Source organism: Pholcus phalangioides, unplaced genomic scaffold (genome assembly GCF_987345545.1).
Source record: "Pholcus phalangioides strain wild (caught in Gottingen) unplaced genomic scaffold, Ppha-v1.0 ptg000019l_1, whole genome shotgun sequence".
Lineage (NCBI taxonomy): Eukaryota > Metazoa > Arthropoda > Arachnida > Araneae > Pholcidae > Pholcus > Pholcus phalangioides.
The window spans coordinates 7185737-7198877 of record NW_028301612.1 but is presented as its reverse complement, the minus strand read 5'-3'; the positions used below and the strand labels follow the sequence as shown (position 1 = coordinate 7198877).

Genomic DNA, 13141 nt, shown 5'->3' with positions numbered 1-13141 from the left:
TGCTTACCTCGACTAGGTATTCACGCCCAATGAGAAGACTTTGGCCCGCGTGCTGCGTCTTTTTTAATATAAAAAAAAAACCATTAAAAAAGATGGGCAGTTATCCATTGAACAAGAGGAAAATGAGGGTAAAGTAGTAAAACAAAAAAATAAAAAAAATGCCCAAAGACCAAAAAGGAGGCGTTATAGTTTGGTTCGTTTCCATTGAAATCATCTCTTTTATATACATAAAGAAGCTATGGAAGATCTCTTTTGACATGACCAAATGAGTGACGGGCTGGACTTTCGGTTGTTGTTTTGGAATACAGGTTGCTTTCTGAATGCCTTCGTGGGGTCGATCTGGTTAAGGTTGGTTTTACTTCAATCTTCATTATAATTTTTTTTCAATGTTATTTTGGAAATTCTATATATATATATTATGGACTTTTTTTTTCGGTTCTCTATTGAAATTTTTCATGACCGGTTTTGATGATCTTGTGACATGGGAAAAGAGGAAGCCCACAACTTGCCATTCATTTTTACCTTTAGAAATACATACTAAAGAAGATCTAGTTTGAATTTCATTGAAGTTTGGGTTTTTTTTTTTTTTGGAAGATGAATGTAGGAAACATATATATTTTTTGAAATTCTTCTTATTTTTAGGTGGAATAGATTTTTGCGGGTTTTTGTTCGACTTGGGTTGAAATTGCATGGAAGTGAAGGCCATTGAAGATGGAATTACAGGATTTATGTAGGTTTATTCTTCTTGTATCAACAGCCTGTTTTTTTGGTTTTTTTTTTGTTCAAGATACTTCTATAAAGAAAGGTCAGTTAAGGGTGAAGATGCCTGCTTCAGCCGTCTTCGCAGCTGGAAATATATGCCTCGGCTTTATTCGAGATGAATATGTCAGTCTCCGTTGCAGTTGGAGCTGAATATGCCTGCTTCAGTTCCATTCGGGCTAGAGATATCTGCCGCAACTTTATCCGCAGCTGATGGTGTCTGCCCCAGCTACATTTGCAGCTGAAGATATCTGCCTTGACTCCATTCGAAGCTGAAGATGTCTGCCTTAACTCCATTCGAAGCTAAAGAAAGCTGAACCATCTTCATTTGTAGCTGGAGATGTCTGCCACCACTTAATTAGCAGCTAAAGATGCCTTCCTATGCTTAATTAGCAGCAGATGCCTACCTCTATTCCATTAATTGCCGAAAATGTTTACCTCCACCTCATTTGTAGCTGGAGATAGCGCCTCGGTGGTCAAATATATTTACAGCTGATGGTGTCTGCCTCTGCTAATGCGTGAAGCAAAATATTAGGGCCGAGAAACAGGATTAAAATATGTACATTGAATTTAATAATAATATTTATATAATTATAATAATATTTCTTCTGAATTTAATTGCTAAACAAAGCACTATCTTTAAATTCCAAACATTTATAGGTAGAGATCGAAGCTATATGTCTTACTCTATATACATAGGAACATTGTGGTCGGCCGCAAAATGGCCTGGCCAAGCATTTTGCAGTCGCCATTAGCCTCTGAAGGCATTTCAGTCAGTAATCAAGATTAATTTTGCTACAACTTCGGGGAAGGCAGTGCATCGCCTATCGCAGGGGCTCACGATGCTGGTTAAGCTAACCCATTCTCCCGATCATTGGGCTGCAGTTCAATTTTTTCAAATATATCTTATGGGCTCCTAAACCACTTGTAATGATTCCATCTTCACCCATGGTCCCCTCTAAAACAGCGTTTCTCAACCTATGATCCGCGGACCATCCGCAGGCAGACTTGATAATTCAATTCCAACTGAAGGAAAATTATTCAATCGTTGTAATTGATATTATAGTAATATCCATATAGATTCACAAATAAAAATTGTACCTTCATACTTAGGTTCAATATACCTCATCAAGAAAAATGCGGGAATTGCGATTACGACAAATTTGCTAAATACTGCAAAAAGAGGTGAAGGGTGGGGGAAATAAAAAGTTGCTAAAATCGCAGTAATCAAAACTCTGACGGAAAAAACATTCAAATGACCCGATTATCGTAAAATATTGGACTTCGCCAATTTTCTCTAAAACCGTTGTTATAAGTCAGGAAAATCCCCCAATCGTAGTTAAAATTGCTGAAAAATTGGGGGGAAAACAGTTTAACTTAACAATGTCAGATGTGAATATTTATACCCAAAATTATCATAAGTTATAAAAACGCTGTTTATTAACGATTTTATTGAAAATTATGAACTTAAATAAACATCATTGAAAAAACGGGACAAAGTGCATGAAAAGAAATTCAGAACCACTAAAAATACAGAAAACTCCGTAATACGGGACGCAAGTGATCCATCGAATTGTTTCAGACATTTTACTGGTCATTGTGTTCAGAAAGGTTGAGAACCACTACCCTATACACTATTTCAAGACATATGAAGACCATTAAGAACCACTGCTCTAGCACAGTGTTTCTCATTCTGGGGCCATATGACCTCTTGTGGTCCTAGATATTCTGAAGGGACCATGGGTGAAACTCACAAGGAGGGAGGAAAGCCATGGCAGATAGCTAAAGGGGGTGCACAAGGAGTTGTGGGGGAAAAAATGCAGATGTGAAGAAATAAAGCACGTGCAAGTTAAATACAGTGAGGGAAACTGTGATTACTTTAAGAATGCAATACAACTACACATAAAACTAGGTCTATTTTAAACAAATTAGACCCATCCAGGATTGATTCGAATAGGAGGCCCTACAAGAGATGAGACCTAGACTTTTCCAGACTACGTTAACACGTAAGATGTTGCAGCTTAGTATGGGGCCCGTAGAACATCACTTTGGCCTAGACACCTATGATATTGAGATGGCCCTGAGTATAATCTCCGTGAATTTTCCTCCCCAGAGGAAGTCGGATCCAGAGGTTGATTTTACAAAAAAAAAATTTTGGTCACACACAACACATTTACTAAAAAATTGTAGAAATGGCTCACACCTTGATGAAAGGTAAGGACCCAGAATAGAACGAGGGGGGGGGGCAGCCTCACGAGAAGAAAATGTGGCCCAAATTCTAATCTCATCGTGAGTGTCAAATAATCGGAAATCACATATTTTTCAAAGCTTATAAAATGAAACCCCTCTTAACGGCCATTCCGAAAATGCAGCCACTCATTCTTTCATGGCCAAATAGTAGTCAATTTTTGTTTTAAAGAATTCAATAAGAACCCCTCCCACTCCTTTTTTTTTACGGTCACCCCTCTTTTACGGACAAATTATTTTATCTCATAGGTGTTCGCAAAGGAGGTGGTTTCCCTATATTTCGCTATATAGAATCAGAAGTAATTATTAAATACTGATTAGTAACAATCCATCAAAATTATTATTATTGCGTCACATTAATTATTTCATCATAGACTAATGAAAAATAATTACATCATAATCAATCTTAACATCATAGGCTTACGCAATGCATTCTGTGCTAATAGTTATAATAATTTATTGAAGAAAAATTTCCGGCAGCGTTTGAAATTACCATAAAATCGGGTTATTTATTTATTTATTTTATTAAATATATTTTTTCAATATACTGTATGTATATATAACGTTAAAAGATACTACTTTGTACCCAAAGGGGTTAAAAAAATGAAGAAAAGATAATATCTTAGACACAAAAAAAAAGCCAAAACAAGGAAACACTTCCTACTGATTTCGTATAAATGTCACGAACTTATAAGAAAAGACAAGAACTTTTTTTTCTTTAAAAAAAAAATTCAAAAACAAATTTTTTTCAATTTTTTAAAAAGAAATATAGCTTCCAGTTTAAGAAGAAAAACCAAATCGTGATAAGAAAGAAAGAAAAAAAGAATGAGGCCTTAAAGAAGTTTTTTTCCACCAAAGAATAAGAAGGATGACAGCATCAAACTGCGCAGAATAATAATGAAGCAACGCCTTAAAACATTTCACTCACATTGACTGAAAGGTGGCCATTTTTCTTTCTTTCTTCCTTCTTTCTTATTAAAAAGACTTTCGAGAAATTCCATTTAAGCTTCAAATAAAGATATTGATACATAAGGAAATTGAAGACTGGAATCGCCTGTGTAAAAATACCGTAAATCGCTTCAGAAATCAGGAAGTAGTACCACGAAGGGTTACCTGTCTAGCATTCACGCGTCTCCTACGTCAACTGGTAAGGAAGACTCAGCGATGAGGCCCCCTACACGGAGAAATGAAAATTTTATGTGTCTTTCCATGTTTACTTGGTCTCGGGAATGATTAAGGAAAATTCAGACGTGAAGTATAGTAGAAAAATCAGAAGAACAATTCTTCGGAATTCATAGAAATTCAGAAGTAATGAAAATAACTATCCTAGAATAAATGAAATTAAGCACCCCAGAATAAGGAATGAAGGAAAGAATTCCAGAATAAAAATTGAGAATTAAAAAAAAAACAGAACGAATGAAGATTCAGAATTAATGAAATAAGGATCCCAGAACAAATGCAAAATCGAAATTGATGAAAAAAGATCCCGAAATTGATGAAAAAAGGATCCCGAAATTGAAAGAAATATATTTTGGAGAACTATTCTTTTGGGATTTTTCGATTTTCTATTATACTTCTGAACTTTCCTCTATTATCCCTGAGACCAGGAGGGGGTGTTGCAAGTTCTAAATGAAAGACCACCCATATATTCTCAATTTTTAAGCTTTATTTTTTCAGAGTTTTTCTCCCGAATTGATGAAAGAAAGGATCCCGAAATTGATGAAAATTTTGAATTAATAAAAAAAGAAAGGATTCTAGAATCGATGAAACAAATAATTCCAGAATACACTTTCAGAAATAATTCCATAATTCGTGAAAGAAAGGATTGCAGTATTAATAAAAAATAATTCCACAATTTATGAAAGAAAGGACTGCATATTGATCGAAAGGTGACCATTACTATTTCTTTCTCTCGCTCTTCTTTCTAATTAAAAAAGCTTTCGAAAAATTCCATTCAAACTTTAAACAAAGATATCAATACATAAGAGAATTGGGGCCTGGAATCACCTGTGTAATAATACCGTAAATAGTTTCAGAAATCAGAGAGTAGTACCATGAAGGGCCCTGTCTAGCATTTTCACGTCTCCCGCGTCAACTAATACGGAACACTCAGCGATGAGGCCCCTACACGGAGAAATGAAAATTTTGTGTGTTTTTCCATGTACGGAAGCTTAAAAGATGAGACTTGGCAAAGGTATAGGTGTCTTTCAATTAGAATTTTCACAAAGATCCCCCTTTGTCTCAGGGATAATCGAGGAAAATTCAGAAGCATATATGATAATTCAGAAAGAATGAAAATAACTATCCTACAGTAAATGAAAGAAAGAATTCCGGAATGAAAGTAATAAAAATTGAGAATTTGAAAAAAATAAATAAATTCAGAATTAATGAAGAAAGATCCTAGAACGAATAAAAAACCAAAATTGATGAAAATTTGGAATTGACAAAAAAGAAAGGATTCTAGAATTGATGATACAAATAGTTCCAGAATACATTTTTAGGAATAATTCTATAACTGGTGAAAGAAAGTATTGCAGAATTGATGAAAGAAGTAATTTCAGGATTAATTAAAAAATAATAATTCCACAATTGATGAAAGAAAAGACTCTACATTGACTGAAAGGTGCCCATTACTCTTTATTTCTTTCGCTCTTCTTCTTTCTTATTAAAAGGCGTTTGAAAAATTCTATTTAAGCTTTAAATAAAGATATTGATACATAAGGGGAAATTGGAGTCGGCAATCGCTTGTGTAATAATACCGTAAATCGTTTCAGAAACCAGGAAGTAGTACCATGAAGGGTAACCTGTATAGCATTTGCACGTTCCCCGTACGGAAGTTTCAGACCCTACACGTGAATGAAAATTTTGTCTGGTTGTGGATTCCATGTACAGAAGCTTAAAAATTGAGAATTGGCAAATGTATGGGGGGGGGGGGGGTCCTTTCATTTAGAACTTGCAACATCCCCCACCCCACCCCTCCTGGTCTCAGGTATAATCGTGGAAAATTCAGAAGTATAATAGAAAATCGGAAAATCCCAGAAGAATAGTTCTTCAAAATTGATAGAAATTACGAATTAATGAAAGAGAGATTCCGGAACTGATGATTATTGAGAATTAATGAAACAAAATATCCAAGAATAAATGAAAGTATCCAGAATAAATGAAACACAAAGAAAGTATCCCGGAAAAAATAAAAGGACTTTTCTTTACAAAGAAAGAGTCCCAAAATTAATGAAAATTCAGAATTTTTAAAAAAATTATCCCAGAATTAGTTACAGAATTAATTAATTAAATGAAAGAAATATTTCCAGAGCAAATGAAAATTCAGAATCAATGAAAGAAAAAAATTCAAAACAAATAAAAATTTCAAAACAGACTATAATTTAGAACTAATGGAAGAAATAATTCCAGAATCAATGAGTAAAAACTCCAGATTAAATGAAAATAATTCCAAAATCAATAAAATAAATGATTTCAGAACCAATGAAAATTCACAGTTGATGGAGGAAATAATTCAAAAATTAATAAAAAATATTATTTAATGAAAAAAATATTTTCAGAATTGAAAATAATTCACAATTATCAATTGAAATAATTCCACAGAATCAGAGGAAGATTCCAATAATTCCGATTCCCCCTATTTGATTTTAGTCCCCAAGGTAAGGCTTCGTTGGGCCATCTATTAACATGCCACTGTCCGCATAGATCTTTTTGGTATGCAGCGAATATCCAACGCACATCCTCCACGTGACAAAATACACAAAAGGCCCAACTCAAAAGACCCGATCTCTTCGGTCAAAAATCCAGATTCTTCACCTGAACTAAATAACCTCGCATACGCAGGGCACCTCAAAGAATTGCTTCCAGTATGAAAATTCCAATGCAGGCTCATTATAATAGGCACACAATGAAGCAGCACCATCAATTCCAAAATAAAATGTTACCATTTTAAGGAACATCTGAATTTTCTTATTCACTTGTCGTTTCAGGCTCTCGTGAATGGTACTGTATCCACTTATTCAGAAGACGAAGAAGAAAAAGACAAGTACCATCATTACCACGGAAGGAACTACAAAGCCAAGGAGAAAAAAAAGATTTAAAAGATTTTTTTTTTCTAGAATTATCTTCTTTTTTTTTTCGGTCTTATTTAGGGACAGTAGTAGAAGATTTTTCATATAGTTACTGCGGTGACAGTTCCGCACTCTTCTTTTTCTCGCCTTTTTTTTTTCGTGGCTATTCATCTTATTTATCATTCTCTTTACAAAAAGAAACCACGGAGATATGACCAGAGAAAAATGAAGAATACGAATGACTTTAGGAGAGAGAAAAGTTACTCTTTTCTCATTTACTGGTATATAAATTGCGGTTTTCACCCAATGAATTGTCACGAGTCCTCCAAAAAAATTCCTTTTTAAGGTCAAAAAAGATTTTAAAAAAAACAAGAAGATTTATAAGAAAACTTGGTGAAGAGTCTTCAAAAAAATGAATGGAAACGAGATTAATCTCGTCTTTTTATGGCTGGTTTTTTTTTTTTTTTCCACAACGTCGTCATTATATCTAGTTCATTTTGAAAGGTGTGCTTGCGTGTTTCCTAAAAGATTTGATAGATTTCGGTGACCCATAGGCCACCGTCCACCAGACCAACCGCCAACACCGCTATTTCTCTAGGGGATATAAGCTAGTCCGTCTAAGGAGACGTAGGCCACGGTGGGAAAAATCCAACGACATCCAAGACCAGCAAACCACCCATACCAGGCCACACAGCCACAAGCTAACCAGCATGAATGAACGCCAGAACTTTGCCACTGGACTAACTTTGCCGTTGCCGAGATCAAAGCTAACCAGCAGCAGAACCCCTCCCACAACTTATACAATAAACCACACCCTCCACAATAGGCCACCTTCCATTCTTGAGAAATGCGGCCCTACAGGGAAATTACCTCCCCTCCCCCAACAAGAAGTGAATAAATATTTAGGGAAAAAATTTCGAACCCGAAATCGAAATGTATCGCATTATAGAACTAGTCCCTCCAGAGAGGTTAGGTTGACTACTTCTGTGAGTTTCCCACCTAAGTTGACGATTTCAATACCACATCTTTTGCACGCTGACCACCTCTATTAGCATATTAAGCTCTCCAACTTTCTAAGTTCACGTCAGAATTATCGCTATTGCCATTCGTTGTTCCCTATCCTGATGCTTTTTTAACGATTAGACGTTACTTCAAACGAAAAACTGGTTTTGCCACTACAATATGGAGGATGATGATAAGTCCTCATGAGTGTGTCTTTAATGCCGTATCTTCCTTCGTCACTCATTGTTACCAATCACGGAATGTGCTAAATTTCTCTTTCATTCGTATCAATGTAAGGTTCTTTAATATACATCTGAAACACACACAAGCAAGCATCTTGCCCCCCCTGAAATGTTGTGTAATGTTGGTGGTTAAATGGTGAATTCGAAGACACTCTGGTACAGCGCAAGGGTCACTAGACCTGCCTGCCTCCTCCACAAAGGTACGGCACTGAACTAAAGGAGGAAAGCTGTGTTTCCGGAATATTTCTGGGGGAAAGTGGTTATTATTGGAGATAATCGGTTCGGTATTTGGCCCACTGTATTTCGGTATTTTGTACAGTCTTATACAGGAGTCCCAACTTTCGCCAGTACGAAGTCAGGAACACGATTCCAGCACGATTGGGTGTATCGGTAAGCACCGCGAAGCCCACGAGCAACCCACTTGGTGATGCTAAGTTGTATAAACAAAATGATTTACGATCGAATTTTTCAATGTGACCAAGACGTCATTGACAAGACATTACAGTGATTAGAGAAACTCACTCACCTTTGTGAAGTCGTAGGTCTATACAAGAATAGCTGTCTGTAGAGGAAGGCGGGGACGGTACTGAGGTAGAGCCCAACATGATGTTACTGTTACTGGCAGGAGAATCGGGCGAACTTCTGGGTGAAGAAGATGCTGAGGATCGACTCTTGTTCAACGAGAGGTCTACTGGCTCGAGTTGTGTAGGAGGGCATTCCGCCTAGATAAAAATACAACGAAATATACATTTATCTTTGTCTTTCCAACTCAAACCTAGACCAGCATCTAAAATACCTATTCCATGGATAAGCACGAGTCACATCTAAACACATTGAACAACACTTCGTGCAGGGTTCCCAGCAAAATCTGCCACCATTTCCCTGACCAAAAGTCCTGAAGAAGGAAATATAATTCAAAATAGTAAGGGGTCACTAAAGTATTACGTCAGCATCGATGGAGGGGGAGGGGTCCGATTTGCTGACTTTTGATGACGGGGGGGGGGTGGTTTGGATGATGATTAAGTCATCAATCACTCTTTATGAAAATATGAAATGTACTTAATGACATCTTACTCGGTACGCCAAAAATTAGAAAAATCTTCCGCTAGTTTGTGTGCACCTGAACTAACATTCTCCCTAATGATAAATCCCTTACAGAGCCACTTCAGCGATCTCTAAATGTTTCACTGATCATTCAAGCGCTCAGGAAATACTGCCGGGCCGCTCAAGTGCTCTGAAACTGTGCAACGCATCACTCAAGTGATCCGTAATTATGCCACGGATGACTTAAGGAATGGGAATGTTGAGCGGGTAACTTGAGTGAAGTAGAACCGCACTGGGGGGGGGGGGCGTTTAAGTGCCCTGAAATTGTGCCACATGTCATTCGAGGGATCTCTAAATGTGCCACGGATCGTTTAAGTGTTCTGGAACTGTGTCGCGGGTTACTTAAGTAATCTTTGAATGCGCCACGGACCTACTTCAGTGATCTGAAAATGTGCCACGGGCCACTTAAATGCTCTGGAATTGTGACACGGGTCATTTAAGCGATTTGTAAATGTGCCGCTTAGTTCATTTTTACAAAATTGGGTTTGAGGAGGCAAGCCACATCAGATAACCTTCAGGGCCATATTTGGTCCCGGGTCAAGGGTTTACCATATATGGCTTAAAGGATGGGTCGCTCACTGCTGCTGGAATTTCATGCAGAGCCCTCTATCAATAAAAATTTCAATTTTTTTTTCTGCACAAAAAAAAAAAAGAATCCCCCTTCGTGAGAATAACTTTTTTTGAAAACCGCATTCAAATGAACCATTTCCTTGAACTATTTACGAATTTATGGGACACCCAGTATTTTACATTTCCTAGACCACGATTCATTACCCTGATTTTCCTTGTCGCTAGGAACACTGCGTAGTCAACTTTTTTAGGATGGCTCGTGATTTCAAAAAAGTGATTTTTGATAGATGTTGAATTAATTGGCCGGATCAATGAACGATAAGAGGCAGATAACAATAAAACATAATAATAATAATTACTCACGTCTTCGGAACTCATAATGGATGGAGGCGATAACCGGGGAACAGGCACAAGGGTCCCGAGGGCGGGTGAGCAGCGCCTCAGGTCAGCCGGCAGTGTGCGGCCTTCAATCTGCAATTAAAATAAAACTTATATAGAAATCAACATAAAATACATCAACTGAAAGTTACACAGTCATGCCTGTGAACAATGTTGCAACTGCTTCTAAAACTGTGACTTAGACATTTAATACCAAGAAAATTTCGGAAAAATCGCCGGTGTCTTTGATAGTTCAAAATACGCTATTGGAAGAGTCCAACTCATCTAAGAACTCTAATATGAGATGGTTATTCATCAAATAACTGATATATCGACCGTACAATACTTCCTTATTTGTATGATAGTTTGAATTTCCGACTGGTTGGACAAATCTAAACTACCATCGCCTACGATAACGAAGTCCTCAGATTACAAAGAAAAGCTTAGACAGACTCTTGACAAAAACCAAACCTTTCGCAACATTTAAGACATTTCCCCAAACTCTCTCAACCCACATAACAGATCAGATTTCCAAGAAACAGGGTAGTGATGATCAAAAAAACAAGGTTATCTTCCCGACCTGTAACACACGTCACTCTTTCACAGCGGACATACCCGGAATGACATCCTTAGAACCTATCGATACATACCGCTCAATTCCGAACAACAGCCACATATCACTTGATCACTCTCCTGATGTTCTTGCCTCTTTTTCCATTACCACTTCCATTTCAATACATACCCGCGCATATCAAAACTTTCCGGTCAAAACTCGGAAAGGAGAACCATATCGAACGATTTATCCACGCACCTCAGCTCGTGGCAATTAATACATAAGCTCTGGTAATAGTCGAGATAATAACACATCTTCGGGGATGACACTAATCATCGGTCTTAACGTGGGAATACATACTTATATATATATTTATTAAAAAAGAATAAGGTTATATACAAGAAAGAGTTATATTCGCTATACGTATGAGAAAAGAAAGGCTCGGAGAGATAGGAAAACAGGCAAAGGAAGATAAAAGGTAGCAATTATATATGTACTGGTGAAAAAAGGGAAGAAGAATGACTTTTAAAATACAAGAAGTCTTTGGAAAGATTCAAAAAAAGGGAACAGTTCTCATTTCTGAGACCATCATGTCAAAGGACAGTCACCTCTCTCTTCCTGATCCAAATGTCTCTGACGAATATCGATATAACTTGTTTTGATTTTTTTTTCCTTATTACATTCCCATTTTATTCTTTGAGGAATTTTTGTAATTTTTATAAGCACTTAAATCATACTAAAGTTAATGAGCAAGAAATTTATTGGCCCCACCCCTTCAAGGCTCGATTAATTCCGGGTTTCAAAATTTATTTTTTGATGATCATTTCTATGAGATCGGAAATTGTTTGAAACATGGTAGCAAAATGGAAATTCCATAGCACTGAGGAAAAATTTTTCACTAACTGAATAACAAAAAGAATTAAAACTTATTCAAAATGCGGAACTGATGAAAATTCGGATTTTAATGAAACAAATAATTCCAGAATTGATGATAGAAATAATTCCAGAAGGGATTCAAGTTTGATGAAAGAAATTATTCTAAATGCAATGAGAGGAAAAATTCAGGACAGATGGAAGAGAGATCTAATTCAACAATTAATGCAAGAAATAGTTCCGGAATCAATGAAATTTCGGATTTTATAAAGATTGTAAATTAACGAAAACTCAGTAACGAAAACGAGTTGTTCAATATGGAAATGTTTTAAAATATGAGATGCATAATTTGTGACGTATGTTTGAGATGATGATTTGCATCGCTGCCATCTGTTGAATTTCTCTGAAAATATTGGCTGGTCATCGTGCCCTTCTGCATGCAGGACCACATAAGCGCATTCGTTTTCCCAGCAGGAGGACTCGTGCTAACGAGACCATATGGGAAATATAATGATATCTAATACACATGAAACCCCCACATACTGCAGTAGGGCTCTAAGGGATCCTTGGTGAGATCCTGTATATACGTCAAAGAAAAAATTAGAGTTGATCCCGTGGACTCGGCTGGAGCCGTGTCAGACCCACCAGTGTGGAAACCTTGCTAATATATCTGTAAAGATTTTGAATGGCAGTGGATAACACTTCAATACTCCTATGGAAGGATCATTTCCCTTCTCATGAAAGAATGCAGGAACCTAGCCTTGGGTGGGGGGGGGGGGGAAGCCCAGCAATGCATCTCACATATTTTTATTTCTTTAATTTATAAATATTCTTGGAAATAAAAAGGAGATAAAAGTCCCCCGGTCTAGGTTACTACCAAAAAATCAAGATACCTTATTCAAGAATTGGGTTATTATGGTTTCAAGACAATAATTAAGAAGGTATTTTGGAATGAACTATTATACATCTAGCTGCAAACATTAATTAAAATAATAATAATAATCAAAATATAAAATAAAATTCAATTAAAACATTTTGGAATAAACTAAATTTAGCTGAAAAGAATAATTAAAAATCAGCAATTATGTGTTACCATGATTCGAAAATTTAAGCTATTTAAATACTCATGGAATGTACACCAAAAATTCATTTCAAATTATTTATTTTAATTGATTTAAAGTAGATTTCAAATATTTTAAACAATTCAAATTAAAAAAAAATCTAAATCAATTGTAAAATATTTTTAGATTACACAAAATTTAGCTACAAGCAGTAGTTAAAAATAGAATGTATCACTATAATTTGAATTCAAGCTGTACAGGGTGTCCTGTAAGTGCTAATGC

General features: G+C 36.3%; 1 protein-coding gene across 1 annotated transcript in view; it reads right to left on the bottom strand.

Annotated features, from left to right (window-relative positions):
• Nucleotides 1-13141, bottom strand: part of LOC149071175 (uncharacterized) — a 256449-nt gene that overhangs the window by 76486 nt on the left and 166822 nt on the right. Inside the window, exons 4-5 of the mRNA XM_089248129.1 lie at nt 10358-10465; nt 8847-9042 (exon numbers count right to left, since the gene is read on the bottom strand). Of these exons, the coding sequence (XP_089104255.1) occupies nt 8847-9042; nt 10358-10465 (304 nt within the window). The remainder of the gene's footprint in view (nt 1-8846; nt 9043-10357; nt 10466-13141) is intronic.